Source organism: Engraulis encrasicolus, chromosome 11, assembly GCF_034702125.1.
Source record: "Engraulis encrasicolus isolate BLACKSEA-1 chromosome 11, IST_EnEncr_1.0, whole genome shotgun sequence".
NCBI lineage: Eukaryota > Metazoa > Chordata > Actinopteri > Clupeiformes > Engraulidae > Engraulis > Engraulis encrasicolus.
In genome coordinates this window covers 43,323,868-43,341,850 of record NC_085867.1, presented here as the reverse complement: position 1 = coordinate 43,341,850, position 17,983 = coordinate 43,323,868, and the positions used below count along the sequence as shown (strand labels likewise).

General features: G+C 45.8%; 1 protein-coding gene across 4 annotated transcripts in view; it reads left to right on the top strand.

Moving 5' to 3' along the window:
- ppp3ccb (protein phosphatase 3, catalytic subunit, gamma isozyme, b) overlaps positions 1-16,979 on the top strand; it is a 59,620-nt gene extending 42,641 nt beyond the window's left edge. The window contains exons 8-14 of one of the 4 annotated variants that reach the window (XM_063210705.1): positions 67-161; positions 678-803; positions 2,625-2,702; positions 7,528-7,612; positions 8,133-8,230; positions 11,328-11,354; positions 12,908-16,979. In XM_063210705.1, coding sequence (XP_063066775.1) covers positions 67-161; positions 678-803; positions 2,625-2,702; positions 7,528-7,612; positions 8,133-8,230; positions 11,328-11,354; positions 12,908-13,083 — 685 coding nt within the window. In that variant the 3' untranslated portion in view covers positions 13,084-16,979. Of the gene's footprint in view, positions 1-66; positions 162-677; positions 804-2,624; positions 2,709-7,527; positions 7,613-8,132; positions 8,231-11,327; positions 11,355-12,907 lie in introns of all 4 variants that reach the window. The other 3 variants (XM_063210704.1, XM_063210707.1, XM_063210706.1) reach the window with 3 other exon arrangements.
- The last annotated feature ends 1,004 nt before the right edge of the window (positions 16,980-17,983 follow it).

The window sequence follows — 17,983 nt, the reverse complement described above, 5'->3', positions numbered from 1 at the left end:
TCTCTCTCTCTCTCTCTCTCTCTCTCTCTCTCTCTCTCTCTCTCTCTCTCTCTCTCTCTCTCTCAGGTACCGAATGTACAGAAAAAGCCAGACGACAGGCTTTCCTTCATTAATCACGATCTTCTCTGCACCAAACTATTTAGATGTGTACAACAACAAAGGTGAGCGTCCAACTAAACTACCAATGTAGTCAATTGGTGTCTTTTATGTCTTGTATGTATTGCAGCCATCTGAAAACATGCCTTTAAAAGCTACAGTGTTGTCATTGGGAACTCTGAATGTAGTATTTTATGTTGTGTGTGTTTCATACATTGTGAAACGTACTGTACTTTTCAAGCGTACTGTGTGGTCATTGTACCATTCAATAATGCAAATAGTGTGCAAAATTGTGCATGCCCAGTGGATACATCTAACTGTTGGAATTGATGCAATTGCTGTTCAATTCTCCTATGCGATATCTTGTATACTGCCTAATGCATCATTATTGGGTTCCAATTGTTAGCTCTTTATTATAAATGCATTCCCATTAGCCACTCGTAGACTTTTATTCTGAAAATGGTCTTGGTCAGGAAATTGTCCACATGGCAGAATATTGTACAACATCAGTTGTACATTTTTTGAAGCAAATGACACTATTGCCTTAAGAGTGAATAACACTAATGTGTGTGTTATCTCAGCTGCTGTGTTGAAATATGAGAACAACGTGATGAACATCCGCCAGTTCAACTGCTCCCCGCACCCCTACTGGCTGCCCAACTTCATGGATGTCTTCACGTGGTCGTTGCCCTTTGTGGGAGAGAAAGGTGAGCGAAGCGACTCTCACTTCACTGCTTGGAGCAGGAAAGCAGAGCCCCATTTGGCAGAGGCGACTGATAATGTAGAGATGGTTCAGAAGGAGTTTCTTCCGGAATCCACGTGACGCAAGGTTCCAAACTGAAATCCTATGGCAGTCATGCCCCTTTAGGACACAACTGGAGTGCGTTGCAATATGCGACCTTGCCTCCTGCACTTGCGCTTGTCACCTCGTCCCGCCTCCTGGCCCCTCCTCCATGGAGAAAACGTTTAAGTTTCCCAGCTGTCAGCCTAGCCACAACAACTTTTGAGTGACTGTTTTTCATTCACCATCCCAATTGCAAATGAGAAATAGACTCTACAATGGAGCTTTTGCAAGATATTGAAATATTATGCTGTTGTCAGTGATGTCATCATGACATATTACTTCCTGGTACGAGGAGAGAAGCAAGTGGAAGAGGCAAGGTCACATATTGCAACGCACTCTAGGAGAGTGTATGGGAGTTCAATGGGAAGTAACGCCCATTTAGGAGACCGGTCTTGATCCCACTTTGTTGTGTTGGTGATATGTGGTGTGGTGGTAATCTTAGTTACCACATTGAATCTTTGTTCACGTAGTCATTGCCCTTCATGGTAGAGAAAGATGAGATCTTCTCACTTCACTTCCAATGGTGCGCTGCTTTTCTGCTTACAGGCTTTCCATATTATCATGCCGCACTTTTTCAGTTGAAGAAACAGCTTTTTTTTGTGCAAAATAGATGTTTTAAACCAATCCATTGTACTCATTTTCAAGGATAATCTTTTATTCCTTACAGTAAGCAATGTCTCCACCACGTTAACAAAAAGAAGTAAGACCTGAATTGCAATCAGTACAACAGCGGAAGCAGAGTTTCACTCTGGCATGTAATGTAGGGGCTGTATTGAACAGTAAAATGTAAACCAATATATATATAATGTTGCAGGTAAAGCAAAGCCACTCTATAGAGGCGTTCACCTTTTGGCACGCCTTTCCTCTTGCTTTTCTCTTTCTGTTCTCCACAAGGACTTATCCACCCACACTCACACAATACAGACAGGCTAACTGCAATTTCACTGTAGATCATGTTTCCTCAGTTTATCTTCTATGCATGTGATGTGACCTTCTGTCCTTGTACAATTACCAAACATATTCAATATGGTAAACCAAGATAAATCGTATTGCGTGTCGACAAATCTAAAGAAATGGGATCAAGTCCGGACTCAAATGTGGCGTGATCCCCTCCTTCTTCTTTTTCCTGTGGAGTTTAGGGCCTGCTTGCATACGTGTACACCAGAGATTCTTTAAGTCTCTCTACTCTCTCTGTGTACACTGCTGCCTTAGGGAACTCCATTCATTCTTAACTTCTGCTGACCTCTTAAAGGGGCGGCCACCTTACGCCACACGGATCCCGGAAAACGCACTGTCATGACTCGTTTCTACCTTAAAAATTGCAGGGCTGATAGTATTTAGGCTTAATGCCTGATTTCAGAACCCTTGACACTTTTTTTTTTTAGGTATTTGTGGGGGGCTTTTTGGGCTTTATTATGACAGGACAGTATGAGATGAGACGGGAAACAATTGTTAGAGAGAGATGGGGTAGGGTTGGGAAATGACCCCGGCCGGACTCGAACCGGGGTCCCCGTGGGCATGCACTATTAAGCCCAAATGTGGGCTGTGCCACAGCACCCCCTGACACAACAAGTTTCATGAATACCCGTGCTGGTAGGTCCTCAAAGTGTCTGACGTTAAACATCTTTGTGTTCTTGTACTGTGTTGCTTGTACTGATGTCTACTCTCGGTTTGTTGTCTGCAGTGACGGAGATGCTGGTGAATGTGCTGAACATCTGCTCTGATGACGAGTTGATGTCGGAGGGAGACGACACCTGCGAAGGTGAAGGTGACTATACGAAACAGGCACAGCACAAAAACCCATCTTATCAAACCAGTATTAGCCTTTATTGTATACTCCATTTAATCCACTGACTACAGAGGTCTATATATTTGTCAGTTCCGCTGCACAATATTGTCTGAATGTATGGTACAGCGCAAAAACCCATACGTAGCATCAGACCAGTATTAGCCTTTCATGTCAGCTCCACTCAATATAGTGCTGATTGGGGCGCAGTGAATCGTTCTCAGTAGTTTGGGGTGATGACCTGTAGGGAGCCCCTATGGGACACCTAAGTCATGCCCTCTACTTCCTGGTTCATGGGGCATGGGTAGTCAAAAAATAATTACTGGGCTTGAAATGAGTGGTTTTTCGACACCAATCCAAACCTTGGACCTCCACCTATGCATCACAAATCCACCACGACTCGCCTCGTTCACTTCCATTCAATTTTTTGCAACGTATTGCCCCATGAACCAGGAAGTAGAGGGCGTGACTTATGTGCCCTATATCCACCTCATTACCACGCCCACTATCCCCGCCTGTTTCAACATTTTTCGTGCTCCCACAGCGTGTCCTGTCTGCTAGTTCCTGCTAGGCTGCCCACAGCCCTTCGAATATTCATACATACTTATTCACACAATAATAGTTCATTGTTAAAACCACAACCACAGACACCACGGTATTGCATTACAGAAGGTGCAATTCACGATTGACCTTTGGGGGGGGTTTGAATATTTAAAGGTCAGAGAAATCTATCAGACAGCCTTGCCTCCATCACTGCAAAAAAAAATGCAATTATGGTAACAACGTGCCGAATTATCTGCTAGTGATGTAAGACAATTCTTGGTCATTCTTCACAATATTGGAGCAATTCTAGCAAACACTGGATATTTTGCCTTGTTAAGATCTCATGTGCATCATGTTGGAAGGAAGGAAGACCTCCCTTTATAAGACGCCGAGCTGTGACCTATTTCACCAGGCCTCTTCCATATAGGGGAGTTTAGCCACTGGGATGTGTGTTATTTTTAAATGACTACATTTTCTCTTCCATTTCTGACTTGTTGAAGATGAAGTGACAGCCTCACAACATGCAGGTTTAAAACATGCCATGATGTTTCAGGATTCTCTGTGCACAAGTCCTTGAGCTTTTGTCTCTGTTTTCTGGAGGACCAAGAGCGTTTCATCATATCGTATTTAGAGATAACAATTGATATACCATATAATAAAAGGTACTTTGGTGCCGTGGAGTACAGTTTTGGCCTCTTTTTATGCATTAGATTTACAGTAAGTCCTATGAAGTCTTCTCTGTTGTGTCGCAGTATTGGCCTGCATTTCTCAAAAGCGTAGTTGTTAGCCGTTAGCAACTTGGGTAGTTGCCAATGGGAAATTGCATTGCAACCAACAAAAGTAGCTAACATAGTTAGCAACTACACTTTTGAGAAATTTCACCCCTGGGTTGTAGTGATTGGTAGGATGCCCATCGGGGCCAGCGCCAGTCTCGTCTGAAATGAGAACGGGGTGGAGCTGATCAACAGCTGTAGACACACGCGAGGGGATACTTTAAAGCTGCCATGAATCCCTGTGTACTCCTCTCTACTCCTCTCCCCCTCTTCTCCTCTCCTCTCCTCTGCTCCTCTCCTCTCCTCTCCTCTCATGTGCTCTCTTATTTTGTCTCTTCTCCTCTCCTCTCCTCTCCTCTCCACTACTACTCTTCTGTTCTCTTTCTTCTCCTCTCCTCTCCACTACTACTCTTCTCCTCTCCTCTCCTCTCCTCTCGTGTACTCCCTCCTCTCCTCTCGTGTACTCTCTCCTCTTCTCTCCTCTTCTCTCCTCTTCTCTCCTCTTCTCTTCTCTTCTCTTCTCTTCTCTTCTCTTCTCTTCTCTTCTCTTCTCTCCTCTCGTGTACTCTCTCCTTGTGTCTCCTCTACTCTCTTCTCCTTCTCTCTTCTTCCGACTCCGCTCCTCTCCTCACTCCATCTTTACTCTCCCTGTCTGCTGGCACTGACACAAGTGGCTCTCTCGCTCCTTCTCCTTTTCCTCCCCTCGCCCCATCCAGCAGATGTTCTCCTCAGTCATCCTCCTCCTCCTGCCTCTCTGCCTCTCACCCTCCAGTTGTACCTCCCACCTCTCCTCCTTCCTCATCCTCCTTTGCCTTTCCTTCCTCCTCCTGCTCTTCCCATCTTCCTCTTTTCCTCCTCCTCCTCCTCATTTTTTCTGTCTTCACCTGACACCACATCTTGCTCCTCCACTTCCTCCCGTAGTGCCTTCATTCCTCCTGCCTCCCATCGTATTACTCCTTCCTCCCCTCCCCCTCTTTTTCGGCTGCCTCCACCACCCACTGCCCTCACCCTCCTGTGGCCTCTCCTTCTCCTGTCGCATCTCCCCCTCTCCCCATCTTCTTCCTCCTCCCCTCCTGCCCTTCCTCTTCCCCTCCTGCTCTTGTTACTCCCAGGAGCCTGGTCGAGAACTCCCCTTCCGGGCTCTCTCACCTCCCTCCACTCACCTCCCTCCTCTCACCTCCCTCCTCTCACCTCCCTCCTTGCTCACCCTCCCTCCTCTCACCTCCTTCCACTCACCTCCCTCCACTCCTCTCACCTCCTTCCACTCACCTCCCTTCTCTCACCTCCCTCCTTGCTCACCCTCCCTCCTCTCACCTCCCTCCACTCACCTCCCCCCTCTCACCTCCCTCCACTCACCCTCCCTCCTCTCACCTCCCTCCTTCCTTACCCCCCATCTTGCTCCCCCAGCCCCGTCCACTCGCACCATCTCAGCTGGTTGTCAGGCAGGCAGGCCAGGCAGACATGAGTTGAATGTCCCATTTGCAGGCGCGGCTATGGGGTGGACGTGGGAGCTGTCCCTCTTTCTCTCGCTCTCTCGCTCTCCGTGTATATGTGCGGTGCATAAATTTAACTTGGCCTGACACAGATCCGCTGCCTTCACTGCTGCTGTTGGTTTGTCTGCTGGGGCTTCAGCTCAGCTCTCATAGACCCCAGAGTATTGGCTGCAGCATGACTTGGGGAGAGGGGCTCTCTCTCTCTCTCTCTCTCTCTCTCTCTCTCTCTCTCTCTCTCTCTCTCTCTCTCTCTCTCTCTGTCTCGCTCTCTCTCTCTCGCTCTCTCTCTCTCTCTCTCTCTCTCTCTCTCTCTCTCTCTCTCTCTCTCTCTCTCTCTCTCTCTCTCCCTCTCTCTCTCTCTCTCTCTCTCTCTCTCGCCCTCTATCGCACACACTCGTGCTCTTGCTCTCTCTCGCTCTCCCTGCCCCCCTCTCCCTCTCTCAACATCTGTCTCTCTTTCTTGGCCCTTCCTTCTCACTTTTTGCATCTCTGTCTCTATATATCTCCACTTCTCCACCCATTCTCCTTTCTTTCTGTCCATCTTTTTCTCTGCATCTTTCTCTCTGTTCCTCTGTCCTTGCATCCATCTCTTGATTTCCATCTCTCTCCTCCTCCTTTCTTTATCTCTCAAACTCCTCCTCCTCCTCTCTTAACCTCCACCCCTCCCTCACCCTCTTCTTTTCTTCTACCCCCAGCCACGCGCCACCCAGACGCTTGCTATTGATCCTCTCAGCTCAGCCCAACAACAGCGTAAAGTAGTGTTTCTCAACGGGGGTGGTACAGCCCCCCAGGGGGAGTTGGGAAGCCCTAGGGGAGCGTTGAGAATGATGCAGTTGAGAGGGGGTGGTGCTCAGTTGTCATTGAGCACATTAGTCCAGTTTTTTTATAGTAAGGGGGCGTTGGCTGGCTTAAGATGAGATCCAGGGGGTGTTTGTTCAAAAAAGGCTGAGTGAGAACCACTGGTGTAAAGCTTCCAGGGCTGTTGACTGCTTTGGCTGGCCCCTGGACAAAGGCATCTGAAAACCACCACCCCCACCCCTCACCCCACCCCTCATACATACAGGGCCTAGCCACACGGGAATGTTTTTCTAAGCAAATGAGAACGTTCCCCTGGCCTAGCCATATGAAATCAAATGAAATCTGCGTTCTGGGTAGCCCAAAACTAGCTTTTTTGAGAACGGGTTCCAAAGTGCTGTCGACGAATGCAGTCGTTTGCGTTGCAAGTGTTACAGTGTAATCCCAGTCCCAGTGTGATCCAGTGTAGTCTCAGGACTCCTTTGGCAGAGGAGACGCTCAGGCAGTCTCAATGGTACAATCCTGGCTAAATAAAGGTTGAATTGAATAATGGGAACCCGATTGTGGGGGCCCCCCTCTCTCCCTGTCTCTGGGACAACTGGCCCCTTTGTACATCGTACACCTGTCTGGGTCTCTGGTGGCAGTAGCAAGACCGGCTCCCCCATCAGTGCTGAACAGCGTCGCCATATGATTGGTGAGCAGACTCAGCCAGCCCTCGATGCCATTGTGTCGCGCCCCACTGGGACACACACACACACACACACACACACACACACACACACACACACACACACACACACACACACACACACACACACACACACACACACACACACACACACACACACACACACACACAGCCACCCATAATGGGGCCGAAATGCAATTACATCAGTTCCATTCACATAAACAATAAAAAAGGCTATCTGGTTACAATTTCTTTTCTCTCTTGCTTTATTTTTGGAATTTAGCCTTTTTTTTAATATCATTTTGTGAGGAAACATGACATGCAGATCATTCCAGCTTGGTGTTCTATGGATTGGATTCCCTTGCATTTGGAGACATTGATGATGATGCGCTCTCTGTCTCTGTCTCTGTCTCTGTCTCTCTCTCTCTCTCTCTCTCTCTCTCTCTCTCTCTCTCTCTCTCTCTCTCTCTCTCTCTCTCTCTCTCTCTCTCTCTCTCTCTCTCGTTCAGCTGGAACTACAGCAGTGCGTAAGGAGGTGATCAGGAATAAGATCCGGGCCATTGGGAAGATGGCTCGCGTATTCTCTGTACTCAGGTGAGCCCAAAACCAAAATGCCGCCCCACCTCCCTTCCCGTTCCTCCCTTCCCACTCTGCAAATTTACAGCGCAAATGTTTGAACTAAGAGTTCAACGTGAGGCTAATGTGTGCAAAACACATTTTTCTTTTTAAATATTTATTATTATTCCTGTTGGTACTGCTGCTTCAGGAATAACTCTTTTTCTCTGTGTGTGCGTGCGTGTGTGTGCGTATGTGTGCGTGCGTGTGCGTGTGCGTGTGTGTGCGCGTGTGTGTGTGTGCGCGTGTGCGCGTGTGTGTGTGCGCGTGTGTGTGTGTGCGCGTGTGTGTGTGTGCGCGTGTGTGTGTGCGCGTGTGTGTGTGTGCGCGTGTGTGTGTGTGCGCGTGTGTGTGTGCGCGTGTGTGCGCGTGCGTGTGTGTGTGTGTGTGCGTGCGTGCGCGCGCGTGTGTGCGTGCGTGCGTGCGTGCGCAACTACGCGTGTGTGTGTCTGTGTGTGTACACGCGTGGTTGTGTGCGTGTGTGTGTGCGTGCGTCCAGAGAGGAGAATGAGAGTGTGTTAACATTGAAGGGCCTCACCCCCACCGGCACATTGCCACTGGGGGTCCTGTCAGGAGGACGCCAGACCCTCCAGAGCGGTAAGTGGCTTCCCCCTACACCTACATCTACTCCAGCCCTCATCCTTGCTCACGCACCTCTTTTCTCTCTCTCTCTCTTTCTCTCTCTCTCTCTGCCACCTCCACCCTATCTTTCACTTTCCTTCTCTCATCCTTGCTCATGCACCTCTTTTCTCTCTCTCTCTCTCTCTCTCTCTCTCTCTCTCTCTCTCTCTCTCTCTCTCTCTCTCTCTCTCTCTCTCTCTCTCTCTCTCGCTGCCACCTCCACCCTATCTTTCACTTAATTTCTCTCATCCTTGCTCACGCCTTTTTCTCTCTCTCTGTCTGTCTATCTGTCTCTCTCTCTCTCTCTCTCTCTCTCTCTCTCTCTCTCTCTCTCTCTCTCTCTCTCTCTCCCCTTTGCCCCCTTCTGTCTATCCCTCCCTTTCATCCAGTTTACCAATGGCCTTGCCTCTTGAGCCCCTGGCCCCCCACCCCCCACCCCTCATCTTCTCCTAGCTTTCAGCTTTGCTCTCCTCCTTTATTCCCACATTTCTCTCTTCTTTTTATTGTCTCTTGATGGATTCATTCTGTCTTTTTTCAGCTCCTCAACTTGGCAGAAATTTTAATCACAGAACATTGCCGACAAGACACATTCAAGTGTCAATTGCAAGGCAATCCGTTTTCAATTAAGTTTCAGACTGGCAGGAATTAACACAGAAGAAAGAAATCTTTTTAACTACCCTATTGCTACTTTTTAAAACTGTGTCAAAATGGCCTTTTCCCATTAATGTGACATATTCATTAACATATTCATTAAATGTGTCCAGTTAATCATGTGTGAAACAAATTTTGGGAAATTTGCAAATTTACAAGCAATGCCAAATGAGATCACACACAGCATATTCCTTCAAGATAAATGGTGAAGGGTGGATGGTTTTTTTTTTTCTTCCTAATTTTCTCCTTGATGATTACCAGTAGTGAGGGTTAGGTAAGGTTGGGCACTGCTTTGGGTTTTCTTTTCCAGCTTGAAAAATGTAGGATTCAAAAAACAAAAAACAAAGTGATCAGTGCCACCCATGCCTGGTGACGCTTGCCACAGTGGCATGCAGTGGTGGCGGTGGCTCCTGGACTCTTGTCTGTCTCTTGTGACGCAACACGACCCAGTTTTCAGTTCCGTACTTTCTGTGTCAGCATGCCAACGCCATGCCCCATGCCATGTTTCTCGATCTCCTCCTCCTTCTCCTTCTCCTTCTCCTCCTCCTCCTCCTCCTCCTTCTCCTCCACCTCCTCCTCCTCCTCCTCCACCTCCTTCTCCACCTCCTCCTCCTTCTCCACCTCCTCCTCTTCCTATTCCTCTCCCGGAGGAGCTCAGCTCAATTCGACTCGACTGATCTCGACTGGCCAGCCTGCTGCGTTGCATCCCGCTGCTCAAAACACTAACATGCCCAGCCCTCCGCCTCTCGCTTTCGCCCTCCTTTACTAACTAATATCCTGCAGAGCTGATGGTGAGCAGAGGTGCACAGAAAGAATTTTTTTTTTGTTTTGTTAGGTTTAGGTCATTTGTATCCAAAAGGCGGTTATCTATGCTGTGTGTCTTCAAAGTGCCCAGCTGACTACTAACCCTCCCAGTCCCAGCACTCTTCCTCTGAATCTGACCAACTAACCAACCAACAGCTACTGATCGGAGTCATACAACATGCCTGGAAGAATATTTTCTAAAAATACACACAGATCAGATTGTTCACTTGTTCTGTAAATTAGGTTAATAATTAGGTTTAGGTTTATCAAAGCTTTGCCAAAAAAAAGTACCGATGGTACCAAAAAGAAAAAGAAGTCTTCAGCCTTCACTACGCTGCCTATCAAGCCGAGGCAACTGGGTCCATATGTCAGGTCTGCCATGTTTCTTCAAATCTTTTTGACGTCAGCACTGGTAGCACTTTACATAAGTACCCACCCGCCCCGGAATACTTGCCCGATTCACCCAGTATGTGTGTGTGTGTGTGTGTAACTGGAGCGCTTCTTCAGTGTCCTTGGTGGCCGTGAGTTCCAGGCAATTAGAGGCCATTTGCCATGTTCCCTTTGGTATCTGGTTGCCTTATTCACCGGCCTTAATCAGGTTTCTGAAGGCCCCAAATTGGCATTTCCACTGAAATGCACACGATTAGCAGCGCAGGCTTTTATCTAAAGCTGTCTCTAGATCTTCCAAAGAGGATTGCACTACACAGGAAGCCTCTCTCTGTCGCGTACGTCCTCGCTCCCCTGGCTGTCGCTGTCTCCATGTAGAATGGTAAAGGGTGTTTATTTCCATGTTTACACATCAAGCGATGGCAGCATCACCCAATGATACACGCCTAAATGTCAAGCGAGAAATATTCTGAATCTCAAATGTTGAGTGCACCTGTGTTTGTTTGTTTTTTAACCCAGAACTCATCGGCTTATATTGTTAATGCTTAGCGTTGCAAGACACAGCTCTTGAACAGGTCCACTTGTTTAAAAATAGTCAGCTGTGTCATGGCTTGTCTTAACCCAGTTTCTCTTTGCATGTGACGTCACCCCTACAGAAATACATTCTCAGCAATATATCATATGTCATCCATATGTCACTGAGACATTCATTTTCCACATTGATGATTCATTGTGGTGAATTTATTAACTTACTGAATGGCTGCTTTGAAAGAACATGTTGCTGGGGAATGACGATGAGGAAAGACAATTTTTCATTTTAGAAAAACATTAGCCTCATGAGATGTAGAATAGGTAGTGTCACCTCGCACTGCCAAGGCGATGAAGTGTAACCAGATGGGCGAACTTGATCTAAAACTGTCTAACATGCTCTGTGTCTTTAATGTCTATATGATGCTGAAGGAGAGGGGGTTGTTTTCTTGCATGATGCCCCCTCCCCTCTCTCTTGTGTTAAGCCATTATTGTCTATTGCACTAACCTCCAAAGTGTGTGTCTGACTGAATGTTTCTTTGGAGGGAGGGGGGCAGGTATGTGCGGGCGGGGGGGTGGGGTCGGGGGAGAATTCAAGGGATGGGAGGTTTGAATGAATGAACGTTGATTTTGCATTGATAACTTGACTCACTCTCTTTCCGTCGTTTTTTTGGGCATGGCACTACTACTCACGCTTACACAGCCACCGTAGAAGCTGAGGAGGCACGAGGTACGCAAAAAAACGTTATCTCTCTTTCTCTCTCCTCCCCTCTCCTCCTCTTGTCTTGTCTGTCTGTCCGTGTTGTCCTCCTTGTTCATTCCTGTTAACAGTTGACCTCCCTATGTTGTAGGAGTTGTCTTGTCCTTGTTGGTGTAATGCATAACTGTAATGCCTAATAATGTAACTACTACTTTTTTTGTCTTGCATCTCTCTCACAACTACTTGTGTTTAACAAATGTTTGAAGAAAAAAAAAAGAAGGCGCTACAAATGTGGTTTTAGTTGAGAGCTGCGGGAGAATAGCATCTGCTCATTTAAGCGTTATGGACTACGGCTCCAACAGATAAGTTTACTAGAAATATAGTGTGATGGGTAGGACTTAAGAGGTCCATGAATGGTGCAACGGTAAACGTACCGGTATAGGAGCAGAAGATTACACTTTTGTTGTGGATTTGTGAAGTGTCTACAGTAGGGTTTGTATCCCAAAAATGGGTTGGTGAATAGGGAATCATAATTCCCTAAAAATCTCCCAGAAATTGTGTCCTGAAAACGGCTTCTCCTCTCCTTTTTGGCTTGTTTTCAGTTGTGTAGATCAGAGGGCATTACCTCGATGTTTTTAAAACGGAGAATAATTGGGGATTTACTATGACAACAGTCCTCCTTAGTGAGTGAATTTATCATATCATCTTCAGCTTGTGTGGCCTTTGGCCCTGTGTGTGGGACCTTCTATGGGACCTTCAGATTCAGATTGAATAGAAAACATTGAAGGTTGGTTGGCTCCAAAAGAGCTTGTCATTAAACATTGCTTTTGTCAACCAGCCTAGTTTCCTCTAGAAAGGTTTTTTTTAAACTCCTTTTTCTGTGGTGGCTTTCAAAACAGGTTTTGATTAGTTGAAGGTATTTCTACACCGCCTTTTCAAGGGCAGAATAGAGAGCTATTAGGGTGTGCAATGGATGTAGACCAAAAGAACGGGAATCTGCCGTCAGTTCAGAGCTTTCACCGTTTCTTTTCTTCCTGTTTTTTGTTTACTTCCTTAAACGTGCTCTCTCTACTTGAAGACCCCTCGGAAGGTGGGCAAGTTCCACCTTTTGTGTGTGTGTGTGTTAGCTTGTGCGTGTTTCTGTGTTAGGAGTTTTTGTGTGTATGTGTGCTGGAATAATAAGTATTTAGTATGTGGTCCTATTGTGTGGGAAATATAATGGTCAAAAATGCTATTACAAAGCCTTCTGCTGAGGAACTAACTTCTACTCTTTTCTGGTTTTGTATTTTGCTCCCATGGTTCCTACCTAGTAAGTCCACGCCTTAGTCTTGTTTATCTTAATTCTATTCTTTATTAAACAAACAAAACAGTTGTGTATGTTGCATATTTTAAGCAATATAGCTCTAATAATTGCTAAATACAGCGGTTTGTAGAAATTGTGTTTGTGTGACGGCATCTTTTGTGCACCATGCTCATATTCTTCCTCCTCTCTCTCTCTCTCTCTCTGCTCTCTCTCTCTCTCTCTCTCTCTCTCTCTCTCTCTCTCTCTCTCTCTCTCTCTGCTCTCTTATCCACACTCACAGCCATCCAAGGTTTCAACCCTCAGCACAAGATTCAGAGCTTCGAGGAGGCACGCGGCCTGGATCGGATAAACGAGAGGATGCCACCACGCAAGGATGGCAAGCAGCCGGACGGCACTGCCAACTCCATCAATGCCGCCAACTCCCCCGACAAAAATGGCACCAACGCACAAGCATAGTAGTGGTGCACTGCCCACTCACCCACCCACCCAACATGCTCCGCTAATCCCCTCCTCCCCCTCCCCTCTGTTACCCTTACCAAAATATGCCCCCCTCCTTCTTCCTCCTCTCCTGCCCCTCCCTACCCTCTGGGTGGGTATAGTACTCCCTTTAGGCAGACTGCCACCGTACAGATTTGGGAGGGAATGGGGAGGAGGGGTAAAAATTGCACAACAGAAACACCATGAGCAGAGAAAATAGACCAGTCAAAAAAAGAAAAGAGAAAGAAAATCATGGTTTTATTTATTTATTGATCCACTCAAGGAAGATCAATAACAATGTGTAATAATTAAGATTAAAGATGGATGAAATAAATACATTGTATTCTCAAAAATAATGTATATAAAATGCAGTATAGAGATATAGACATAAGCATATATTACAAAAAAGGACAAAAAGCAGGTTGGAGCAAGGTCAACACAGCCTGAATAATTAGTCAAGAGAAGAAATCCATTTTATAACTTTTGGTTGACAAAAAAAACAGGAAATCTACATTTTCGTTCCTCTTTATCAAGCCCCGGGCTAGTTCACCAGTTTAGTTTTCCAGTGTTCCATTCTGTGCTTGGGCAGAGAAATGTTTGACCCAGTCAAACCCCTAGAAACCTGCTCACCTATGGCTGTTAAGGTTTTGAGAACGATGTTAAAGGAATACAATTTAAAAAAGGAATATCTCACTTAACACTTTAACATTGAAAGAGAAAGAGGACGATGCCAATTGCTAGCTTATTGTGGGGGGGGAGCGAAACATCTTGAAGCATCTTGTTGACATGTGTTTCATGTATTTGTATATTTTAAGCGTTCCCTCTCTCAGATGTGATATCTGTCTTGTTTTTTTTTTTCTTCTCTTATTTCTCATTATTTTTCTTTTCTTTTTTTGTCATTTTTTACTTTGAGTCTGAGATTTAAAAGATTTACATACATTACAAAAAGATCCTCCACCACCCCACCCCTGTTAGGTACCAACAAGCAAAGCAAAACTGCGCTTTTAGTCAGTAATTAGTTTAAGCTTTTATATATATATATATATATTATATATAATATTCATGCAATGGGAACAACGGTTTTGGTTAAGGCCCACCACAACTGTTTCAACAGTCAGTCAGGAGTGTATGGCTGACGCTGCGCTTGGAGATGCCTTTCATTGTGTTGCTCTGGTCTGGTAGGCTGCTGCTGCTAGAGATTGCTGGTTGTAAAGAGAGTTGAAGAGATGGTCACCCCTCATACGTACAGTGCACGGTGACCAGGTTGACAGGGCCACAGTGCTGGCACCCAAAACTTCATGAAGAATATCATTAGTCTTTGTTTACCCTCTACTCTCCCTCCCTCCCTCTCCCTCGTTAGCTCGCTCTGCGCTATATACCAAACGAGATGTGTAACAGCACTTAAGTTAATCTAGCTAGAATTTAACAAACTTTAAAGGGAAAATATCATTCATCCTCATTAACCCATCTTTTTTTTGTCTCGGGCAACTATGTACAAAACCAAACGAGCGAGCTTGTTGAGGAGAAAGCGCTGCGTGTGTATGCGTGCGTGCGTGCGTGCGTGCGTGCGTGTGTGTAAGGCTGCCCTAATGCTGTTTATCCCTGTATACAGTATACCCCCAACAGCTGTTCAGGCACTTCTACACTCACCGTGCTACGAGGTCACCTTGAGAGGGGGGGGGAGAAGGAGAGAGCCAATAGGCATGATGGATTTCCCCATTTGCACAAGCAAATTTAAATCACCCTACAGAGTTGATATGCCACATGCCCCAGTCCCCAGCAGCTGTTTGAATGCATGGATGTATAGGGTGTGGGGCCCTTTCACATTACTTTGTCCCGGGCCCGACCAAAGCGCTCAGTGGCCCTGTGTGTTTGTGTCCACACATTTTTTTTTTAAAGGGCTGGGGGGGGGCGGGGCCTTGCTGATGCCCCCCTCAGCCCCCCTCTCACCTCCCCTCATTTTACACAGTCCTTCTCTCTGCTGCCCCAGCCGGAGCGGCCAGTCCAGGGCTGTGTAAGGCCGTGTACAGACCAGGAGCAAACGAAGCGACGGAAATCATTATTTCTCTATGGAGGGCACGCGACCTGCGCTACCAAAGCGAATTCGCCAGGAGCGAAGCTTCTTGCGCGACCAGAGCGAATTTTGACGATAAGACTAAATCTAATCGCAGGCGAATTCACTCTGACGCTGTTCGGCAAAAACCAATCGGAACGTTCATATATCCGAATGTCCCAGGCTGTCAAGCCAGAGCCGTTATGTGATTAGCCGAATCAAACATGTCAATGCTGTGTCTGGAGCGAATACAGCGAATTCAAGGCGAAACTTCTTCTGCTACCCACGCTACCAGGCAGCGTAGTTCGCTCTTGGTCTGGACACGGCATTAGGCCAGGGACATGCTTGCTGTGTACCTTCAATTACGCATACATGAATTATGCATACATACTTGTTGTTGTTGTTGAACACCCACCTCCCCTCCTTTCACAGAGTAATTTTCTCTGCTGAACAAGCCGCAGCAGCAGCCGTAGCAGCAGCAGCCAGCCAGTCCGGGGCACCCTGCTCTGTACTCCCAGACTAGTTAGGGCCTCTCTCACCACCGCAACACTGAGGGAACATTATTTTCGTGGGGGTCAGTTCTGCCACTGTGGAGTGGACCCCCGCCCATACTGAAAAACGCAAACACAGCAACACTTGAGTGTGTGCGTGGGTTTGTGAGTGTTCCTGGGGTTCTCATTGCAGAACGTTGTTTAGGAATGTTTCTCATCCAAAGAAAAAAAAGTGTCAGTGTTTTTTTTTCCATTTGTACTATACTGTAAAGTCTGTACCATCAATAGATGAGCTATATTTAAACAAAACAAAATGACAAAAAAAGACAAGCGTACAATGTTGGTGCTCTCAGCGAAAGAGCGTTTAAAAAAAATCAGTCCTGTAGATTTGTGTAATCATGAGTAAGATAAATGCATTTTCAGCTCTTCAATTATATTGTACTTTTTATTTTTTTGTGTTCTAAAAAAACTATATATAAATATATAAATATAAATGAATATATTACAAAGGCGCTGCCTAGAGGCTTGATTCCACTCGCGTCTGCAATCAGGTACCATGAGTTAACCTGGATCATAACTCTTTCTCCCCCCCCTTACTTTTCTTTGTATTTGTTTTCTACTTCTGAATGTGTGTTTTTCTTTTCTTTTTTTTCGTTCCTGGCTGGCCGTGTTGTCTCTGTTTCTCTTGTAAAGAGGCTTCTGCAGACTCCAAATCTTTCTGTTTTGTTTACTGTTTGTTTATTTTTCTGTTTATTTTTTATTTTCTTTTGTTATTCCTCAATGCTTAAGTTAAAATTATTCTGCTGTGGTGTGAAAGATAGCTAGCGGGTTGGGTGGGTTGGGGGTGTTCCTCAAGGGGGGGTGTTCAGGGCTTTGTGTTTTGGATGTGTATAAGGGCAACACAGAGGCCTCTGGGCAAAGCGAGTACTGTTTGGGGGGACGCTTCATTTCTGACTTCTGTTACGATTTTGAACACACACATCTTGCAGAATGTACAGAAATTGTTTATTAAGATTTTCTTAATAGCTGAAAAAAGGAGAAAAAAAACTTTTTGTCAAGTACTTGTATTGCGAGGCCTCTATAAATCTGAATTTCTGTAGATGTATCACTCCATTAAAAAAAAAAAAAAACCTAAAAGAAGTACAAAGTCAAAAAGTGTTCAAGTGTCTTCTTTTCTGTTGATGTGATTCGCATGGTCTTACAGGCCAGACTGGGTTTAACCCTGCATGACTAGGCTGTCTAGCTGACCAGACCGAAAGCGATCAACAATCCAAATGTAGACATCCAGGAGTGTCTTCATGAGAAGAGCAGTCTGTGATGAGCTAAATCAGAAATCCTGATTTCACATGTGAATAAAGTAAATTCAAAATGTCTACTACAGCAGTGGTTTTTGAATAAATGCCCCCTTGACCTCATCCTAATTCTTCCAATGTCCCCTTGACTTCATATGAAGTCTGTTACTGCCAGTGTTACCCTTAATATTAAAAAAATAAATCGGACTATTACCCTACAATGGCAATTGAGCATGCGCCCTCTCAGCTGTATCCTTCTCAACGCCCCCCAAGGGCTACATAACACCACCTGGGGGGCTGTAGGGCCTTGGCTGAGAAACACTGGACTGCAGCGATTAAGTGACCACTTTGATCTCTTTTGGTCTGAATGTACAATAGTGTTGTGTGTATAGGCTGTATAGGGTGTACAGACCATTCAATAAGTTCAATGGGTAGTCTTCCTTTTGAAATGTTCTGTAGTATCCTGCATGTTAATGGGTTCTAAATTTTAGTTTGAACCTGACTGCACGAAAATAGCTGCGCACAACTCAACATCTGATTGTTGGAAACCACTGTCGGTCAAAAAAAAAATTGCTTAGGTGGTTGGCTGCCAGTGTCTTGCCCCTCCTCATAACATTGTGTTTACAAACACGGCGAACCCGTATACCATGCGTGGGAGGTCCCATGCTGCTTTACACCAGTGATACTCAAACTTTTAAAGACCGAGGACCACTTTGTCCCCCACAAAAATGATCAGGGACCACCTGTCAACTGAATTGGCAGTTGATGGGTGCTAATTTGACACTGTTAATTTTGATGCAGATCACTTACTTTTTATTCACATTATAAGCCTGTCTTATTGTGTTGAAAACATGAAAATGTTACAAATATAGCCTACTGCTAGCTTATCTAGGAAAAGTAGAAATCCCCTCGTGGACCACCTGAGTTCTGTCGCGGACCACTAGTGGTCCCCGGACCACACTTTGAGAAACACTGCTTTACACAATCGTTCTGGGGTCCGTTTCTCGATTCTTGTCGTTGCTAACCGTCTTAAGACCGTCTTA